This window comes from Dermacentor variabilis, chromosome 6 (assembly GCF_050947875.1).
Source record: "Dermacentor variabilis isolate Ectoservices chromosome 6, ASM5094787v1, whole genome shotgun sequence".
In the NCBI taxonomy this organism is placed as follows: Eukaryota; Metazoa; Arthropoda; class Arachnida; order Ixodida; family Ixodidae; genus Dermacentor; species Dermacentor variabilis.
In genome coordinates this window covers 67,604,275-67,619,735 of record NC_134573.1, presented here as the reverse complement: position 1 = coordinate 67,619,735, position 15,461 = coordinate 67,604,275, and the positions used below count along the sequence as shown (strand labels likewise).

General features: G+C 47.0%; 1 protein-coding gene across 1 annotated transcript in view; it reads right to left on the bottom strand.

Annotated features, from left to right (window-relative positions):
- LOC142584835 (glutamate receptor ionotropic, kainate 3-like) overlaps nucleotides 1–13,669 on the bottom strand; it is an 87,990-nt gene extending 74,321 nt beyond the window's left edge. Inside the window, exons 1-2 of the mRNA XM_075695129.1 lie at nucleotides 13,489–13,669; nucleotides 10,511–10,672 (exon numbers count right to left, since the gene is read on the bottom strand). Coding sequence (XP_075551244.1) covers nucleotides 10,511–10,672; nucleotides 13,489–13,582 — 256 coding nt within the window. The 5' untranslated portion in view covers nucleotides 13,583–13,669. The remainder of the gene's footprint in view (nucleotides 1–10,510; nucleotides 10,673–13,488) is intronic.
- Nucleotides 13,670–15,461: the final 1,792 nt, after the last annotated feature.

Sequence of the window (15,461 nt, the reverse complement as noted above, 5' to 3'; positions counted from 1 at the left end):
GCCGCCCACAGGGACGCCGTCAGATTATCCACTATAGTAGCTCGTTAAGGTAAAAGTTAGCTATTATTCGTAAGGTTGACTATTATTCCCCCGTTTTTATCCATCGTCGCCAACCAAAATGGAAACTGGTGCTTTCACGTGCACGTGCTCTCGCGCCACCACGCTCAGGCGATGCGTGATTTGAAGCACGCGCCAATCATGCGAAAAGGCTACTTCGTGTTGGCACGAGAGGAGTATACCCCCGATTGTGGCCTAATGGTCATTAAAGAAGAAAAAAGAATGTGGCCTAAAGGTTTGACCATCGTACTCTCATTTGCTGCGCGTGAGCTATTCGGCAATACGGCATTAGTAGCCACCATCAGCAAAGTCAGGGAAGGTAAGCTAAAAAAAGCTTTATTTCAAGGTCACATATAAGGCATCTGCTTTGGGACTGCATTGCAACTACGTGACAATGTTACCTGGCGCCAACATCCTGCTCGCTAGACCTGTGGACATTCCCTGAGATGTCGACAAACTACAGAATAAATGTTTTCACATCTATGTTGAATCAATAGGTATCACATAGCTGACTTGAGACACATAGCTGATACTAAAACCCTTTTATTCTGGAAAGTAGCGGCACTCTTGAACCCTTGCCGCGAAACTCTCACCCGCTCCGATGTCCTCATCTCTTACTGCTTCGCTATCGCCGCGCCGGCGCTTCCCGCGCACTGATTGGCTGCCGCGCACAAAATCGCCCTATCAGCTGACCATGACGTAAAGGAGACTTCACAGTCTGCGCAAAACTTGGTTTCCCTATTCTTTTTTTTTTCGGTCGTCATTCGCTCGCCACATGTTCTTCGCGCTGTCATAGCGCACGTGCGTTCGGCGAGTGGGCTTCGTTTGCCGGAAGAATGCCTTGGCTGCTGCGGTTTTCAATGCAGCAGAGGGCTGGAAGGAGGACTAGCGTTGTTTGCAATCCACAGAGGGAAACGGAGACGGGGCGTTGTGCCCCGAGAACAATGACTGCACAACATCGGAAGAAAAGACTTCACTCCTTCGAAACACGCTATTCTTCGCGATGCAAGTACTGCACTTCTCTTAATACTTGTAGGCAAAGTTGCACGAAGGTTTTTATAGCTTTTACAAGCCAGACTCTGTTAAATTCATCGCAGTGCACTACACATTTAGTGCGGGTAAAACATGCCGCTAACTTTTTTTTAGTAACTGTTCGCGTCATCATGCAGTGGGTTGGCTTGTCGCATTCACATTATTGTTACGCCATACATCATTTACAATGTTGTGCCTGCGACTCAGCGTTCACTTAAATAATTATATGTAACTTGTTCGTAAAATTTGTTTATATCACTTTGGAAGCCATGGAAGCGTGGTACTTCTTGCTCTTTGCTCGCATGCGAAGACGTGGGATTGCTCCCCACCTGCGGCCAGTTGTTTTAGAGCGACGCTCTTTGGCGCCCCTTCCCGCGTTTCGCATCGCTTGTCGGCCTCGCCGTAGCCAAGGTCATCATCCGCGCGCTGCTCTAGCTGCGCGCGCTCCTGCTGCTCTCTCTCGCGCGCGCCGCGAGTCTTGCTCTCCCTTCGTCCTGCAAAGTCGGATCACGTGTTGTCGCCTATCCTCTCGCCCCCTTCCTCCGCGGAGCGCTGCTGCGGTAACTCTCGCCGCTACCGTCCACTCTGCTCTGGCCGTTCCTTCTCCTGCTGTCGCGGCACTGCGGCGGTGCAGGCGGCGGGCGCACCTTGCCGCTTCGCGCTTGTGTTCCTGTATATATACAGGAACACTACTTCACGCGTGATCCACGGCTCTGCGCTCCTCCGCCTCCGATTCGCGTGGCTGCACGGCTCTCAGTCGTGTGTCTCGCTTCTCCATTTGCGGGGCGCGTTCCTCAGTGGCATTTGTCGCCTTTGGCAGTGCTTCCGTCTGGCTGTCCTTTTCCCGCCTCCACTCTTGCCCTATACCTCCTCTTACCTGGTGCAGTGCCGTTGCGGTGACTCGAAAGACAGTTATAGCGTTTGGTCCCCTTACTTCTACTGCCCACGCCAACCTTGTGCGGAGACACTGAGGCCTGTCTGTGAGTGAATAAGTGTGTGACCTCTACTCAATACCCCCGTTCTCCACCCGTTTCCTCATCCCACCTCAGGAGAAACATTAAATAATAATTGCTACTGTCCCCCCGTCTCCGCGGCGGTGACCCGCTGCGGAGAGGGGGGACATAAGATGGCGCGATGGCGCGTCGCCGGAGCGCCGTCTCGATAGCGGCGGATCGCGGTGTATGCTGCCCAATCCGAAACGCAGAACCACCGCCGTTAGGCACTGCTTGTTCTGTATGCGGTTGCCTGTTGTTGAAATGAGGTAGCAGCTGCGCTCAAAGATCGCATTACCAAGAAGCGTAATCGTCGGCTAATTTTTTTTATCCTCTTTAACTTCCAATAATTTATCATTTCTTTAATTCAATTAGTAAGTACAAGCAATGTCCCCTATGAGGTCCTTAGCGTCTTTGTTGGTTGGCGCCTTGTGATATGATTAATAAAAAAACAGGCCCTTCGCTTTCCTTTCTTCGGGCTTAGACAAGGTTACATATATTTGTGTTCATCATTTGGTTATGATAGTGACGATAGCTTTGTGATTATTGTGATATACACTGATTGGTTCGGCTACAACCTTAGACAGATTCTTGGCCAAAGTTAAATCTATACACCCGTTGTTGAGTAGTTCAGTGACTTGAATTGGTGTGGTATTGAAACCAAACTTTTCTAGCTCAAACTCACTGAACCATTTCTTGTCTGGTTTTGAAATCTTCACATTGAAGTCTCCAACGATGATCCCAACGGTTGTGTCATCACGGCTAACCCTTGCAAAGTGCGCAGTCATGAACTTATCGATATCACACTTAGGTGCGCCTGATATCCACTGGGATATCACAATTTCGTATTTTGTTTGTACGGCACAGACATCCGAACAGTCGGTGGAATTGTGATCTTGCGAGTCAAGGGTGTACGGTCGTACGTACATTTGTCCTTCGCGTATACGAATGGCAACGCCTCCTGCTCATGAGTCCATGTGCTGCTCGCAAACGATTCCATATACCCATCGACTTTAAACAATGCATATTTATCCACCTCCGCCGAGGGTCGGCCCAGTATGCGTTATCTCCGGCATTGGCCCACGCTCACGCTTTTTTATTGTTGACCCACAAAGACAAAAGATATAAGGAAATCTTCATCTGGGGGGGGGGGGTACATTTCATTTGTTATTACTATTATTATTATTAGGGGCAGAATGCTTGAAACCTCTGCCACGGGTCGGCCCGGTATTACATCGTCTCCGTGATCAGCCCACACTCACATTTCGTGTTGTTGTCGCAAGGACACGAAAAATACATGGATCCCTAGCCATATACGGCGTCGCTGTTAAAGCAAGCCAGACAGTATGGAATAATATCAGAAAGTACGGAGATTGTCATCAACTATATGACACCCAATAGCGGGCGAAAATATTGAGGCGATCAAGAACGTACTGATATCAGGCGAAAAATGGAAAGTGAATCGCGCGCACAACAGTTTCACGTGTATTGAAGCAAATATTCCTAGGATGCCTCATTAAAAGTGCCACCTTGAACGACAGAATGAGGAAGAGAGTATCAGGTCTCAATATTTTGAGGAAAGAAGCTCCTCTCAAGAGCTTTAGCAAAGAGAGGATAACTACATGTTCAGAATAGTGTGCTGCATTTTCCAATATGCTCGAAGCTTGAGGTGTTGAAGGCTTTAAGAAATATTCTCGTATATGTGATAAGATTTCCACTTATCATGCAGGAGAAAGTAGGGCCAGTTTTTCATGCAAGCGCTAATCTCCCAAGCAACTTACGTGCTTCGCCACGCCTTCAATAACCGGCAGGCTATCCACGTGGACGTGTGCGCCTACCGCAATTGTTGAACAAGAGAATCCTCGAGCTCTGGTGAACTCACACTGTCGGCCTCCTGGGATATGAAAGTTGTTACCCACGCTCGAGCGACGCTGTTATGGACCTGAAATTTCAGTAGTTCAATAATGCGCCTAGAGGTGATGTACAAAATCCGCGGCATCAATAGACGGTCCTGCCTTCAGGTTCATAAAGGTGGAAATGAAAAAATGAAAACTTTCCGCCTATGAGACACGCCCTTTCGTCTTGTCTCTGACTCACCGCGGTGTCGACCTACTCCTACAGATCAGGGGGGCTGAGCGATATTAATGCGTTAGCATTCGCAGTGGGAAAGCGGACGATTACGATACTCCCTCATGCGAAAGTTGAGCGCAGCTGTATACATGTCTTCATTTCGCGATACATTGAGCAAAGAATACGAGACCAACATCGCTGCATGCACCGGCTGGCAGTGGGTCAGTGCCGTCAGTGCCTTCGCAGAGGGAGGAGCAGTATCGGATTGATTGATCGAAAACTTTAATATTCCACCGAACTGGGGCGCCCGCCTCACCCTACACGCAGGTACCGGGGTGGTGGGGGGGGGGTAGGACGAAGCAGTCCCCGCGCGTTGAGGACGGTATGGGAACGCTGGCATGATGATCGAACCAACGCATGTCTAAGAACGATGGATCGAACGGCACCGGAGCCAAGTGGGTAGGAAGACGACGACAAAGGCGCAAGCCATGGCACGAGCGCGAGGAGCAGTATGGGACCGCTGGCATGATGAGCGGCATCGGAGCCAGCTGTGGATGACGACGACGATGACGAACGCACGAGCAGTGGCACGAGCGCGTTCGCGCGTTTGCGTCGAGGGACGCCTAGGGACGCCGACGCTCAAGCCAGGGACTGGCGCCTAAAATCCGCGCTCTAAAAAACGTCAGTCTTTGCTCTGATTGTGTAAGAATGTAGAGAGAACCAACTTAAAGACAGTTCACTATGTACAGCCATATTTGAGACTAGTGCAAAGCGACGAGCACGTCAAAAATTAAATGCACAACTACAGGCTCGGACAAGGCATGGGTCGTTTTCGTAGCGGCAGCTAGACCACGTTATGTCCGCTGACAGCAAAAAGAAAGAACAAAGCAACGAAAAAGCGAAGAGGTATTGAAAACTCGAGACAACCGGATCATAACCAATGTTCCAGTAGGTCCATCCTCTCGGAAACATGCTTCCGCATAAAGGACGGTGGCGCTGGTACGTATTTCGGTATGGTCTCTCGTCGGTCACTTCGACATAACAAATAAACAATAAGAGGAATGGAATAGCTCGGGAAAATTGAGGTGGAGTCGCAAGGTCGTCTTCGAGAGGCAGGACGACTGAGCATTTTGTCGGCGCTCTTTTCGCTGTTCGGGGCACGCGGTTGCCACTGACGTTCATCTAGGGCCGAGTGGCTACAGACAACTGCAGCGGATGATTTCCTTCCATTATTGGAGCCAAAATGAGAGACGGAGACAGGGGTAAAAAAAAAAAAGAAAACGCTCACTATCCGAACTTCGCCGACAGTGCAAAAGCAGCACAGTGACACAATATACACGGAAGTTACGAATTCGGGACGGCCAGTCGGGTGCTCGTTCACCTCGCACCGCACGTGTGTCCCGGTGACGTTCAGCCAGCGGTTCTGGCCCACATGTGCCGGTCGATCTCTTCCAGCTCGTCTTCGTCCGCGATGTTCTCCCGGTCGACCAACGAGCGGGGCGGTTCCTTGGTGCTGTTGCTGTTCGGCGGGACAGTCAGGGGCAGTATCCAGATGGCCGTGTCGGGGCGCACGTCCTTGGGTTTCGTCACCAGAGCGCTTCCCATGCAGATGCCCACGATAAGCACGCTAGCGGCCAGCGATATCACCACGTACAGCATCTCGGAGGGCCGGTCGGCGGGGCGCGTCGCGGGCTGCATCTTGCAGGAGATGTGGAGACTTGTGTGTGAATCGATGGCACGTACCCACTCTTGGGGATTTGCCAAGAGTTGGGCAGCCCAAGGTATTAGAATATGTTATACATATAGTATGCAAAAGAAACCAAGCACTTGTCGAGCATAGGATGTTTAAAAACCAGAGAACCATTACATGGCAAGTATACAATAATTAATATGAAGAAATAAATACAAACAGATAAGGGCAATACGAATCAAACCTAAAATTTGCCAAAAGAACATATTCATGGTATAGTCTAGCAATTAAACTTCACATAACGTAAAATGAAATTCCGAATGGATGTGTAAACGTTCCCATCGCTGGACTCAAAAGTCGTTTGCCTTTGTTGCCGTTGTTGTCCAATAAATATGTGGCTCATACCCGCTATGGAGGATTGCCCAATTATTGGATGAACTATTTCTAGTGATAAATATGATGAACATCATCGTGATCATTATCATCGTCAGTCTATATTTATGTCCACTGCAGGACGAAGGCCTTTGCCAGGGACCTGATGCCAACTTGCGCCTGCAAATTTTATAATTTCACCACCCCAGCTAATTTTCTGCCGTACTCGACTGCACTTTCCTTCCCGTGGCACCCATTCTTTTATAGGAACTCAATTTTCGGGACTGATAAGAATATGTGATTTCGAAAGGCTAAATTACGTATTAAAATGACAAGAACGTCGACAATAGGAACCACTCAATATCATTCGAAAATTTTAATAAAATAGGAAAGGAATACAAAGTGAACAGCGCAATCAGTTGAACTCAATACCACATTCGGGATGGTAGAACAAACAAAAGATAAAAAATTTCAACGGCGATTTAACAGTAAATGCGAGAGAAGCGCGTTAGCGTTATGTCTCACCTCTTTGACGTCCTGGATCCACGATTTAAGCCACGTTCACCACATTGTTAAGCGTTGTTCAAGAACTCACTCGGCACACGTCCTACCTCTTCCAGGAGCGAAGTGCGACAGACGGTAATCCGGGGCAGACCACCGTCAGTTGCACTACATATATATGGTAAAAAGCCAACAAATAATTACGCCAAGGACCATATAGAGAGCGATGATAAGGGGCATAGGGGAAAATTAAATAACCCTACAATGTCATTGATGTCTTTTTTTGTTGGCTTCTTATGATAAGACTAATAATTGGGCCCTCTTGGTTTCTTTCTCCTTGTTCTCTCTCTCTAACACACACACATTATATATATATATATATATATATATATATATATATATATATATATATATTGCCACATCCGATATGCGTCATGTAGACAAACACAAAGATCTCTCGCATTCAATTCAATAAGACTGAGTCCGCGCATGTTGATTTAGAAAGCAAAATGCGGTTGGCTGGGAGAAACCTTATGGCCCTCGCAACATTTTATGTTACAAAAACTTATGACAGCGTATAGTACAACATTCTGCTGAATAAACTTCCTGCCTTAAGCCCTCCATCGTATATCATTGCTTGGATGATGGATTTCTTGCACGGAAGAACATTTTTCTGCACATATGAAAAACATTATTCTGAGTAGTTCCCCAAAGCAGAGGCATACCTGAGGGTTCAGTACCTTCCCCATAATTGTTTAATATACTTATTAACATTAACGTCCCTAACATTAAGAAGAGTGCCCCTTCTTATTTTCCCTTCACATTAATTGGTTTCGTTATCACTTGTGTTTCAGGACCAACTAATTCCGCAGGTAGATACTATAAGGTGCCTGGGAGTCGCGACCCTGGCATAGATTGGCGTCTTATATAAAAAAAAAGAAACATTGCGAGAAATGGTGAAATTCCTCATGACCGGTTGAAGAGAAAATGCAACAGGAAGTTTTGTATGCGTAGAGATACCCGACTTCACATCTCTGGCGCCTATGCAAGGCCCGTTCTTGAACTAGGTCGCGTGTTGATATCTGGCTCTCCAAATTATAAGTTGCAATCTTTATTTATGATAGAAAGACGTCAGTGTCTTGTCGTCTCTAAATATGTTGCGAACTCTGTGCTGTATCTCGAAGCAAACAAACCAGATTTAGCTTCGAGATTCCAGCTGCTACTAGTACAACTTTTCTTAGAGCAAGAAGATGCTCTAAGAAAAGTTTCGGGAGTCCGAATATGCCAGGGGCTGGACCATTGTGGCACAGCAAGTAGTAGTACATTGACTGGTGCTGGGGTTGCACCATCCGAAACACGTCAGTGAGCAGCGACCGTATTTGAGGTTTTAATTTTTTGTTTCCGATGAAAATAACAGATCTTGAGAAAAGTGAATGCAACTTGCCTGACAACTTGGCCACCGGTAGCTATTGCAAAAACTCAAAGTACTATTTTTGGATTCTACTCTTTGAGGACTAATGGAAAGTTTCCGTCTCGCTTTTCAACGCAGTTTCAGTGCACCACATCGGTGATTTGCTACAGCTATTATGAAATCTTTAATGTGACCTTGTTGAATTAAATTTTTATTACTGTTAGCAAGAATGGCATACATACCTTCTTATTTTGTGTACAATGATAAGAACAATGCACAAAAGACAACAACAGAAATATATATAACTCAAGGGGATCTATTTTTAACTCCAAGCCACTTGAATAGTTTATGCAAGTGGTTAGTGTCAATTCAACAGTATGTAAAGTGCTTACTTCTTCCTTTTAGCCCCTGTTTTCTTAATGATTTGGCTTCTTTTCAAGTTACAAGTGAAGTGTCTATTGAATAACATGTGTATTACTTCCACAATGATAAAGTTCAAATACCTGTTTAAGCTCACGTTTCCACACATAAACTCACAGCAACTCCTACTAAACGAATGTTCGCGACATTCCAGCATCTTTCTAGTTTTGGCGATGTTGTGCGTCGCCATTTACAATATTCACCGCTACCAGTAACACCACATCTATTCATTAGTCCAGCTTGACATCACGGGCTGCTTTAGATGGATATATAGCGGCACTTCTTTTTTTATACACCGCAGAATTCTTTTAAATTGTCTGCGGCGGTAGCATAATTCTAGTCGTTGAGCTGGCTTACTCAAAAGGGCGGATATTACTTGCGTGAGAAATCAAAATGCATATCTAATTGTCAAAAAATATTATTTACGGCCCATATAGCAATTTACGAATTGTAGCTGGTGAGTTCGCAAGGCGTATCCACACGAAACTATTTTTTCAGGGTAACGCCAATTTCGATACGTTCATTAGCAAAGTTTGCGACAAAATACAATGCGCGTCCCAGTTACTTTTCAGATTCAATGCATAAAACGGCGGTTCTTTAAAAATTACGGCAGAACTCAGCTCACGATGGCTGTCGACGATAAGGCGAATAGCATTCGAGCAACGTAGCGACGGACCCTATTCCCGAAGTGATACTTATTTAACGCCTGTAGTGACACTTCTGAGATTTTCGTCGCTTCGGATAAATACCACAGACTCCGATATCATCTTGCTTTGTTATGGCATTTGCTTGCCAAGGTCGGCATGACGACAACTAATATATATATTTTGTGTGTGTGTGTGTGTGTGTGTGTGTGTGTGTGTGTGTGCGTGTGCGTGTGCGTGTGCGTGTGCGTGTGTGTGTGTGTGTGTGTGTGTGTGTGTGTGTGTGTGTGTGTGTGTGTGTGTGTGTGTGTGTGTGTGTGTGTGTGTGTGACGGCATGACGACAACGCCGCAAGTAAGGTAAGCATGGAGAGAGTGTGCCAAGCTCTCCAGTTAGTTGCTATTGCACCATATTTACCTAAAATACAGGTGCGCCATTACACAACAAATTAATTTCATGGCATTGTAAGAAAACAACGGTATATAATAGCCCCTTTTCGTGTCTCATCGTTCCTCCGCTGAACTTTTCTTTTTTGAATAATGAAATACCAACCATATCCCAACTATCCATGTTATTACACGATATGTGAGAACACAGGGAAGCAGCTATGGACAAGTAATTGGAAAGGCTGGTGCTTTGCCAGTAAAAACAGAGAAAGAGAAAGAAAAAGGCTGCAGAAACCATCGACAGTGATCGTCAATATATGCGAATAGTCAAACGCTGCTAAAAAGTTATTCGCTCTGCCAAAGGAATGATGTGCTCGAAGGCGTGGACTTGTTTGCACACAGTGACGATATTTCGGTAAAAGAAAGGCATGGAGGTTTAACAGGAAAAAAAAGTTCCTTTTGCTGCCCGACACGGAAGTAAAAAGAAAATGAGTGTAAGGAGATAGGAAGAGAGAAAGATGAGTAGTGAAACGGAAATCGGCGGACAGTATTCTGAGGCGGAACACGTCACTATATTCCCGTAGGCCGCAGGATGCAAAGTTAGTCATCTGGATGACCACTTGTGATCAGGCTTTTGTTCTTGTTATTTTACTCCCCTAAAAATAAACAATGCATTAGTATCTTGTCAGTTTAAACGCAGGAGTTTGGGCATTAAGCATTTCAAGTATTTTTCAAGCCCCAACTTGCGCACTATATGCCCTAGTGACGGTGACCGTTCTCCAACCCGGTACATTGCACCTGCCTTCACGTAAGTTTCATCGGCAGTGAACGTCTGTTCCACACGGCTAGCTTCTGTGCAGTCCTCGTTCCTTCTGCACTGCTTCAGTGCATACACCTTTTGCCAAGTGCGGGGCACCGTGGTCGCGGTGTGCTCACCTTTGCGGTACGCTTGCAGCGTGCCAGCGTTCCCGTCGAGCCGCTCCACCTGCAAAGACAGCTTTGCGTCGGGAAGCAGCACCGGGTCCGTGTTGACGCGGTCCACGGCGTAGCGCAGGGCACTTTCGGCCAGCGCATCGTCGTCGCCCGCCAGCAGAGCACCTGCGTGGCAGAACATCGCAGCGGCCAGCGAGGTCACCCTGAATGCACGGGCAGGTCTCAGTAGCGGTTCCTCCAGTTATCCTACCTTAAACATGCTTTTATTTTAATGTGGTTAGCGTTCTCTGGGAACGTCACCCAGCGTTCGGTATGTCTTTCTGTCCTTATCTGAACTCTTTCACGTCCAAGAGCTAATGGGTGGAGCATCGGGCTGCTGTGCTGAGGGAACCGGGTCCGAAACCAACCTCTTTCGCCGCAACGTGGGTCGCTGGGTATGTGATAGTGAGCATGTGTAGCTGTTTAAAGAAAAAAAAGTCCTTTGCAATTTCTCTGGTGCTGGACGGAATCGAACCCGTACCATATGTATTCAAACAAACGTCATATGCATTCACACAGCCTTGCCTGAATATCTGTTTCCAGACACGCGCCAAGCGCGGACTTCGCTGCGGCTCCGTTAGTCGGAGCAGCGTGTAAAGAGGGAAGCGCGATAGAGAAGCCCTGCTGCAGTGCATGCCTCATACATGACGCGTTTCGGCGTTGACCACAGGATGTGTCACTTCATTGCTTCTGTACTAATGAGATCAACGTCGACAGTCATTCTGAGATAGTCCACGTCGGAATTTTTTTTCTAGCTATCATAGCGACTTTTGTTTCTTTAATGCAAATAACGCTACGCAGTCCTCCCCGCTCCCCCTTGCCCCGGCGTTCATAGTCTTGCAAGGTAAAGAAGGAGTGATATCTTTTGAAGTCGCAGTGCAACATACGGGCTTCGAGAGGGGCGGCATTGGAGAGCTCTGGGATAATTTCGATGCTCTATCGAGTGCTCGATAGCGGAGCGTTTCTTTTTTTTTTGTTTTTTTTTTTGCCTTTTTTGCATTCAGCCCCCGTCGTCGGAACGCAAGTGTCGTGACCATGAATTGAGCCACTGACCTTGCACTGAGCAGTAAAAAGCCACTGAAGCGGCATGAGGGGCAAGAACAATGCAACAGAAAACGAATACACCCCGACTATTTTTTGAGGTTGCCCCGAGGTCCTTTAATTGGAGTGCGAGTAGGGCGGCCTTTCCAAGTCACGACACATTTGGGGACACCGGATGAAGAACACCACGTTTGTTTATGTTTTGTTTGTGTGCGAAGGAGGAGGGGGAAGAAGAGCTTCCCAATATGAGGTTAACCTCACGTCTACAGCCTGCACCCGTCGTATAAAATTGACGTATAACGCAGGGTGCTTCAATTTACATGCAGTGAAAGCAACAATGTGATAGCGAAAAACACGAAAGTACTTGTGTACTCAGATCTGAGTACACGTTGAAGGAAGGACACCTTAAGGCACAAGTTGCGTTGAAACTAATAACTTAATTAGCATAGCAAATCCTCTCGCAGTGTAGTTTGAGGCCCAAATTCAGCTCAGGGGTATAAAAAGGCCAGAAAATAAAAGTGCCATTTTTAAAGTTTTTGATACAGCGCTCAGTCAATTACCATTGCGGTTCCGTTTTAACGTCACAATTGAGCAGCAAGTGCCCAAGGCTTCTCGGCGTTCAGCTCGGCTGAACTCTGACAATATTTAAATAGTGAATTCTGGGAAAATTCAAACCCTGCTGCCATTAGAGCGTTGAGATGGTTGGTTATCATTTTTTGGGCACCTAGTGTTACCGTCACCGAGATGTGATGGAATAACACCAGTCATTTATTTGTACTATACGACACTATTGGATTTTACTATTACATTAACAAAGGACCGTACGGCTAAGAACCGCATGGTTCCGAAAAAAGTAAAATATTTCGAAAATTCTTTCTGCATGCGCCATTGTGACACCGTTTTTACTACAAACCGTATATTACATAGCAGCTGGTCCTAAAAGCTAGTGAAAGCTGTCACTGTAGTTCGATTAAATAGGTGCATTCTTCTAGTTGGATTAGAATATGTCAAGTATTTATTTATTTATTTATTTATTTATTTATTTATTTATTTATTTATTTATTTATTTATTTATTTATTTCACAATAACACTGAAGGCGCTGTGGGGAGTGTATTACATAGTGTAAAGGTTACATGGTGAGGCAAATAACAGTGCGTAAATGTAAATGTACAAATAAATGCAAAATTTCCAAATTTCGCATGCCTCGGAAGAGAGTGACTGCTAATGCGAAATGGTGACATGAGCCAAGCTTCGTTCCCACTCACGCGTTCGCTGTCGTCAGTATCCGTGCCTACGATCGTCAGTGTGAACACAAAATGCGAATGCTGGATTTGCGATGCGGCCCGATGGTTGCAAAGCATTGTGATGGTACGTGGTATCATCACCATCACGACTCGCATTGTCTGGTCAATCTACCGACCTTCTGTGCGCTAACGTATTTCCTTTGAAACACGGTGGCAGCCGTAACCTTTCCGAGTCGGATGCACGGTACAATGGTATCGCACCTGGGGCCGTGCGATGCGGCAGCAAAGAGGCAACTTGTTTTTTTTTTTTTTTAATATTCGCCTAAAATTCACCGTACCTTCCGGGCATTTCGAGGTCAGCCACGGTTCGTCGTGTAAATAAGCAGCTTTTGCACGCAGAAGTCCTTCTCTTTACGGAGAACTCCATATTTCCGCTTGGTGTATTTCCCACTCAAATAAATCTCCGTTCATTCTGATGCTAGATTCTCAACATTTCCACATTTTTTCCCTGCCCATGCACATTCGCGTTTCGCACGTGATATCTGGAATGTCGTGCGGTCAAGACAGAAGAACGAACTGCTTCCATCGACGAAATCTCTCCTGGCGCCGAGCGGCCAGAGGGCACAACCATGCAAACATGACACACACGCACTCACCGATCTTGATCACCTCCGGGAAGGCCGCCTGCGAGCCGCCCGCCGTCCACAGTACGGCAAGCAGTAGCAGCACCACCAAATTCGCCGGCGCCATGCTTCTTCGCCCCCCTTCCGCTCGGCACCGTCCCGCTGCGAGACGGGCTGCGGCTATTCGCGTCCGCCGTCTAAACTGGGCTCCTACGCTCGCCGCGCCCCGGGCCGGACGAGGCGCGAGGCTGCAAGGCCGCCGCGTCTCGAGTCTGCCCTCGCCTCGGGTGCAAGGCCCGTGGTTTCGGCCGAGTCCCTCGGAAGGGCCGGGCAGACCGCGAACCAACGCGCACCATCCGCGAGCCCGCACGTGAGCGCCGCTCTCGTGGTCGCGGTTCACCGACGACGCCGGTAAGCTGCAGACGGAGCGATCGCGTGCCTCGACGCCGCGGAAGTGCGCGTACACTTGCCGTTCCTTTTACAAAATGCTAACGCTGGGGCTTGCGTACGGATCTGGTAGGCTCCCTCTGAGAGCGCTCTAGCGTACCTTTCATACAACGTTAAGTGCGAAAACGCCAGTGCGTTAAGGTATCGGTGCGAGAGGAAGCGAGGAAAGCGACATCGCATAATGCGCAAGACATTTTATTCCCAAACTCTCATTCTGCCTGTTCTTGACTTCCGACCTAGCGGACAATTCACTACTTTACACGCAGAACTTCGACTGATATGTTTTTTTTTAAAGAAAAATGTCCCTGCCGCCGTTTCGCAGCAGTAAAGCGCAGTTAACCAATGGTGATGCTGTCAGCTAGAAACCCCGACGTTCCATTTGGTTCGACCAAGCTGGCCCAGCTCCACGAAGTGGATTTTGCTACATCGCTGTTTTGTCAACCGCGAACGAAGGAGGCGGTTTCAAGTTTGTGGTGCTTAGCAAGGTTTCCACCCTTTCCCTCGGGGCTCCTTCTTGGCACGACCGACGCGTGCCCCTCCAACTGTAGAGCAGTGAAAGGCAAGAGTGCTTACCTTCACCAGCTATAATGGGCAGCACTGTCTTCGCGATTCGCACATGCCTGCTGTCTAATGTATTTGTTATAGGATGCAAGCAGGGTTGGCGCTAGTGTCGCAGGCTTCGTCATACGTCCTGCGCGAGTTGAAACGCGGGGCCTTTTTGCTTGTTTATATTTTTCTGTTGTGCTTGGTAAAGCTGCTCCTTTACTCTTTCTTTTCTTTTTCCTTCTTTTTAGAGTTAGGCTAAAGGAGTGGGCTGACTTTTACTGAGCCGAGATTCAGTCCCCGGAGAGCCAAGGTTATGGACAGAGGTGAATGAACTAATGGTAACACAATGAGAAGAGGGCACGGAATGGACAGCTGATGTACGCCTCGGCCTTATGTGGACTTGTGAATTATGTGAATCTGCGTTTGCACGCTGTCATTCGCGTATTTACCCTATTGTGCCTAAAATGCGGTACGATTTTTTTTGTATTGTGACATTGTATAGCATGCGATTCTTACACGTCACTTATGGTCTACATTTTGTCTACAGTGATGTGCTATTGTACTGTGGTGTGTAAGTGCTCTTTGGAACTTTTGAGGCTGACATAACATGTATTTTGTATTAGACGAAGAACTACACTATTGTGCTAGTGTGCCTGCACTATTATCAGTATGTCTGCCAATAAAAGCTGTCTTAAGCAGAACCGAATAGCCAGCTGCATTTAGAGGTGCGAGCGTCCTCTGACATGAATAAACATACACAAATAGGACGTCGACATCTGTTCTGCATACAGGTACACGTTGAACTGATTGAGACTACGTTATTAAATCGTTGAATGATCAGTTACCGATAATTTGATCCATCAGAAAGATAGGATGAAAAGAAAACACAAATCTCCAGATCCCTTACTACATCGATGCAATGGAGAGCTGAAAGAAGCATCCACCAAGAGTGCGCATTTTTCTGACGACTAAACGATATTCATTGCGGGACCTCCGTCGAGCAGTGCAACCAT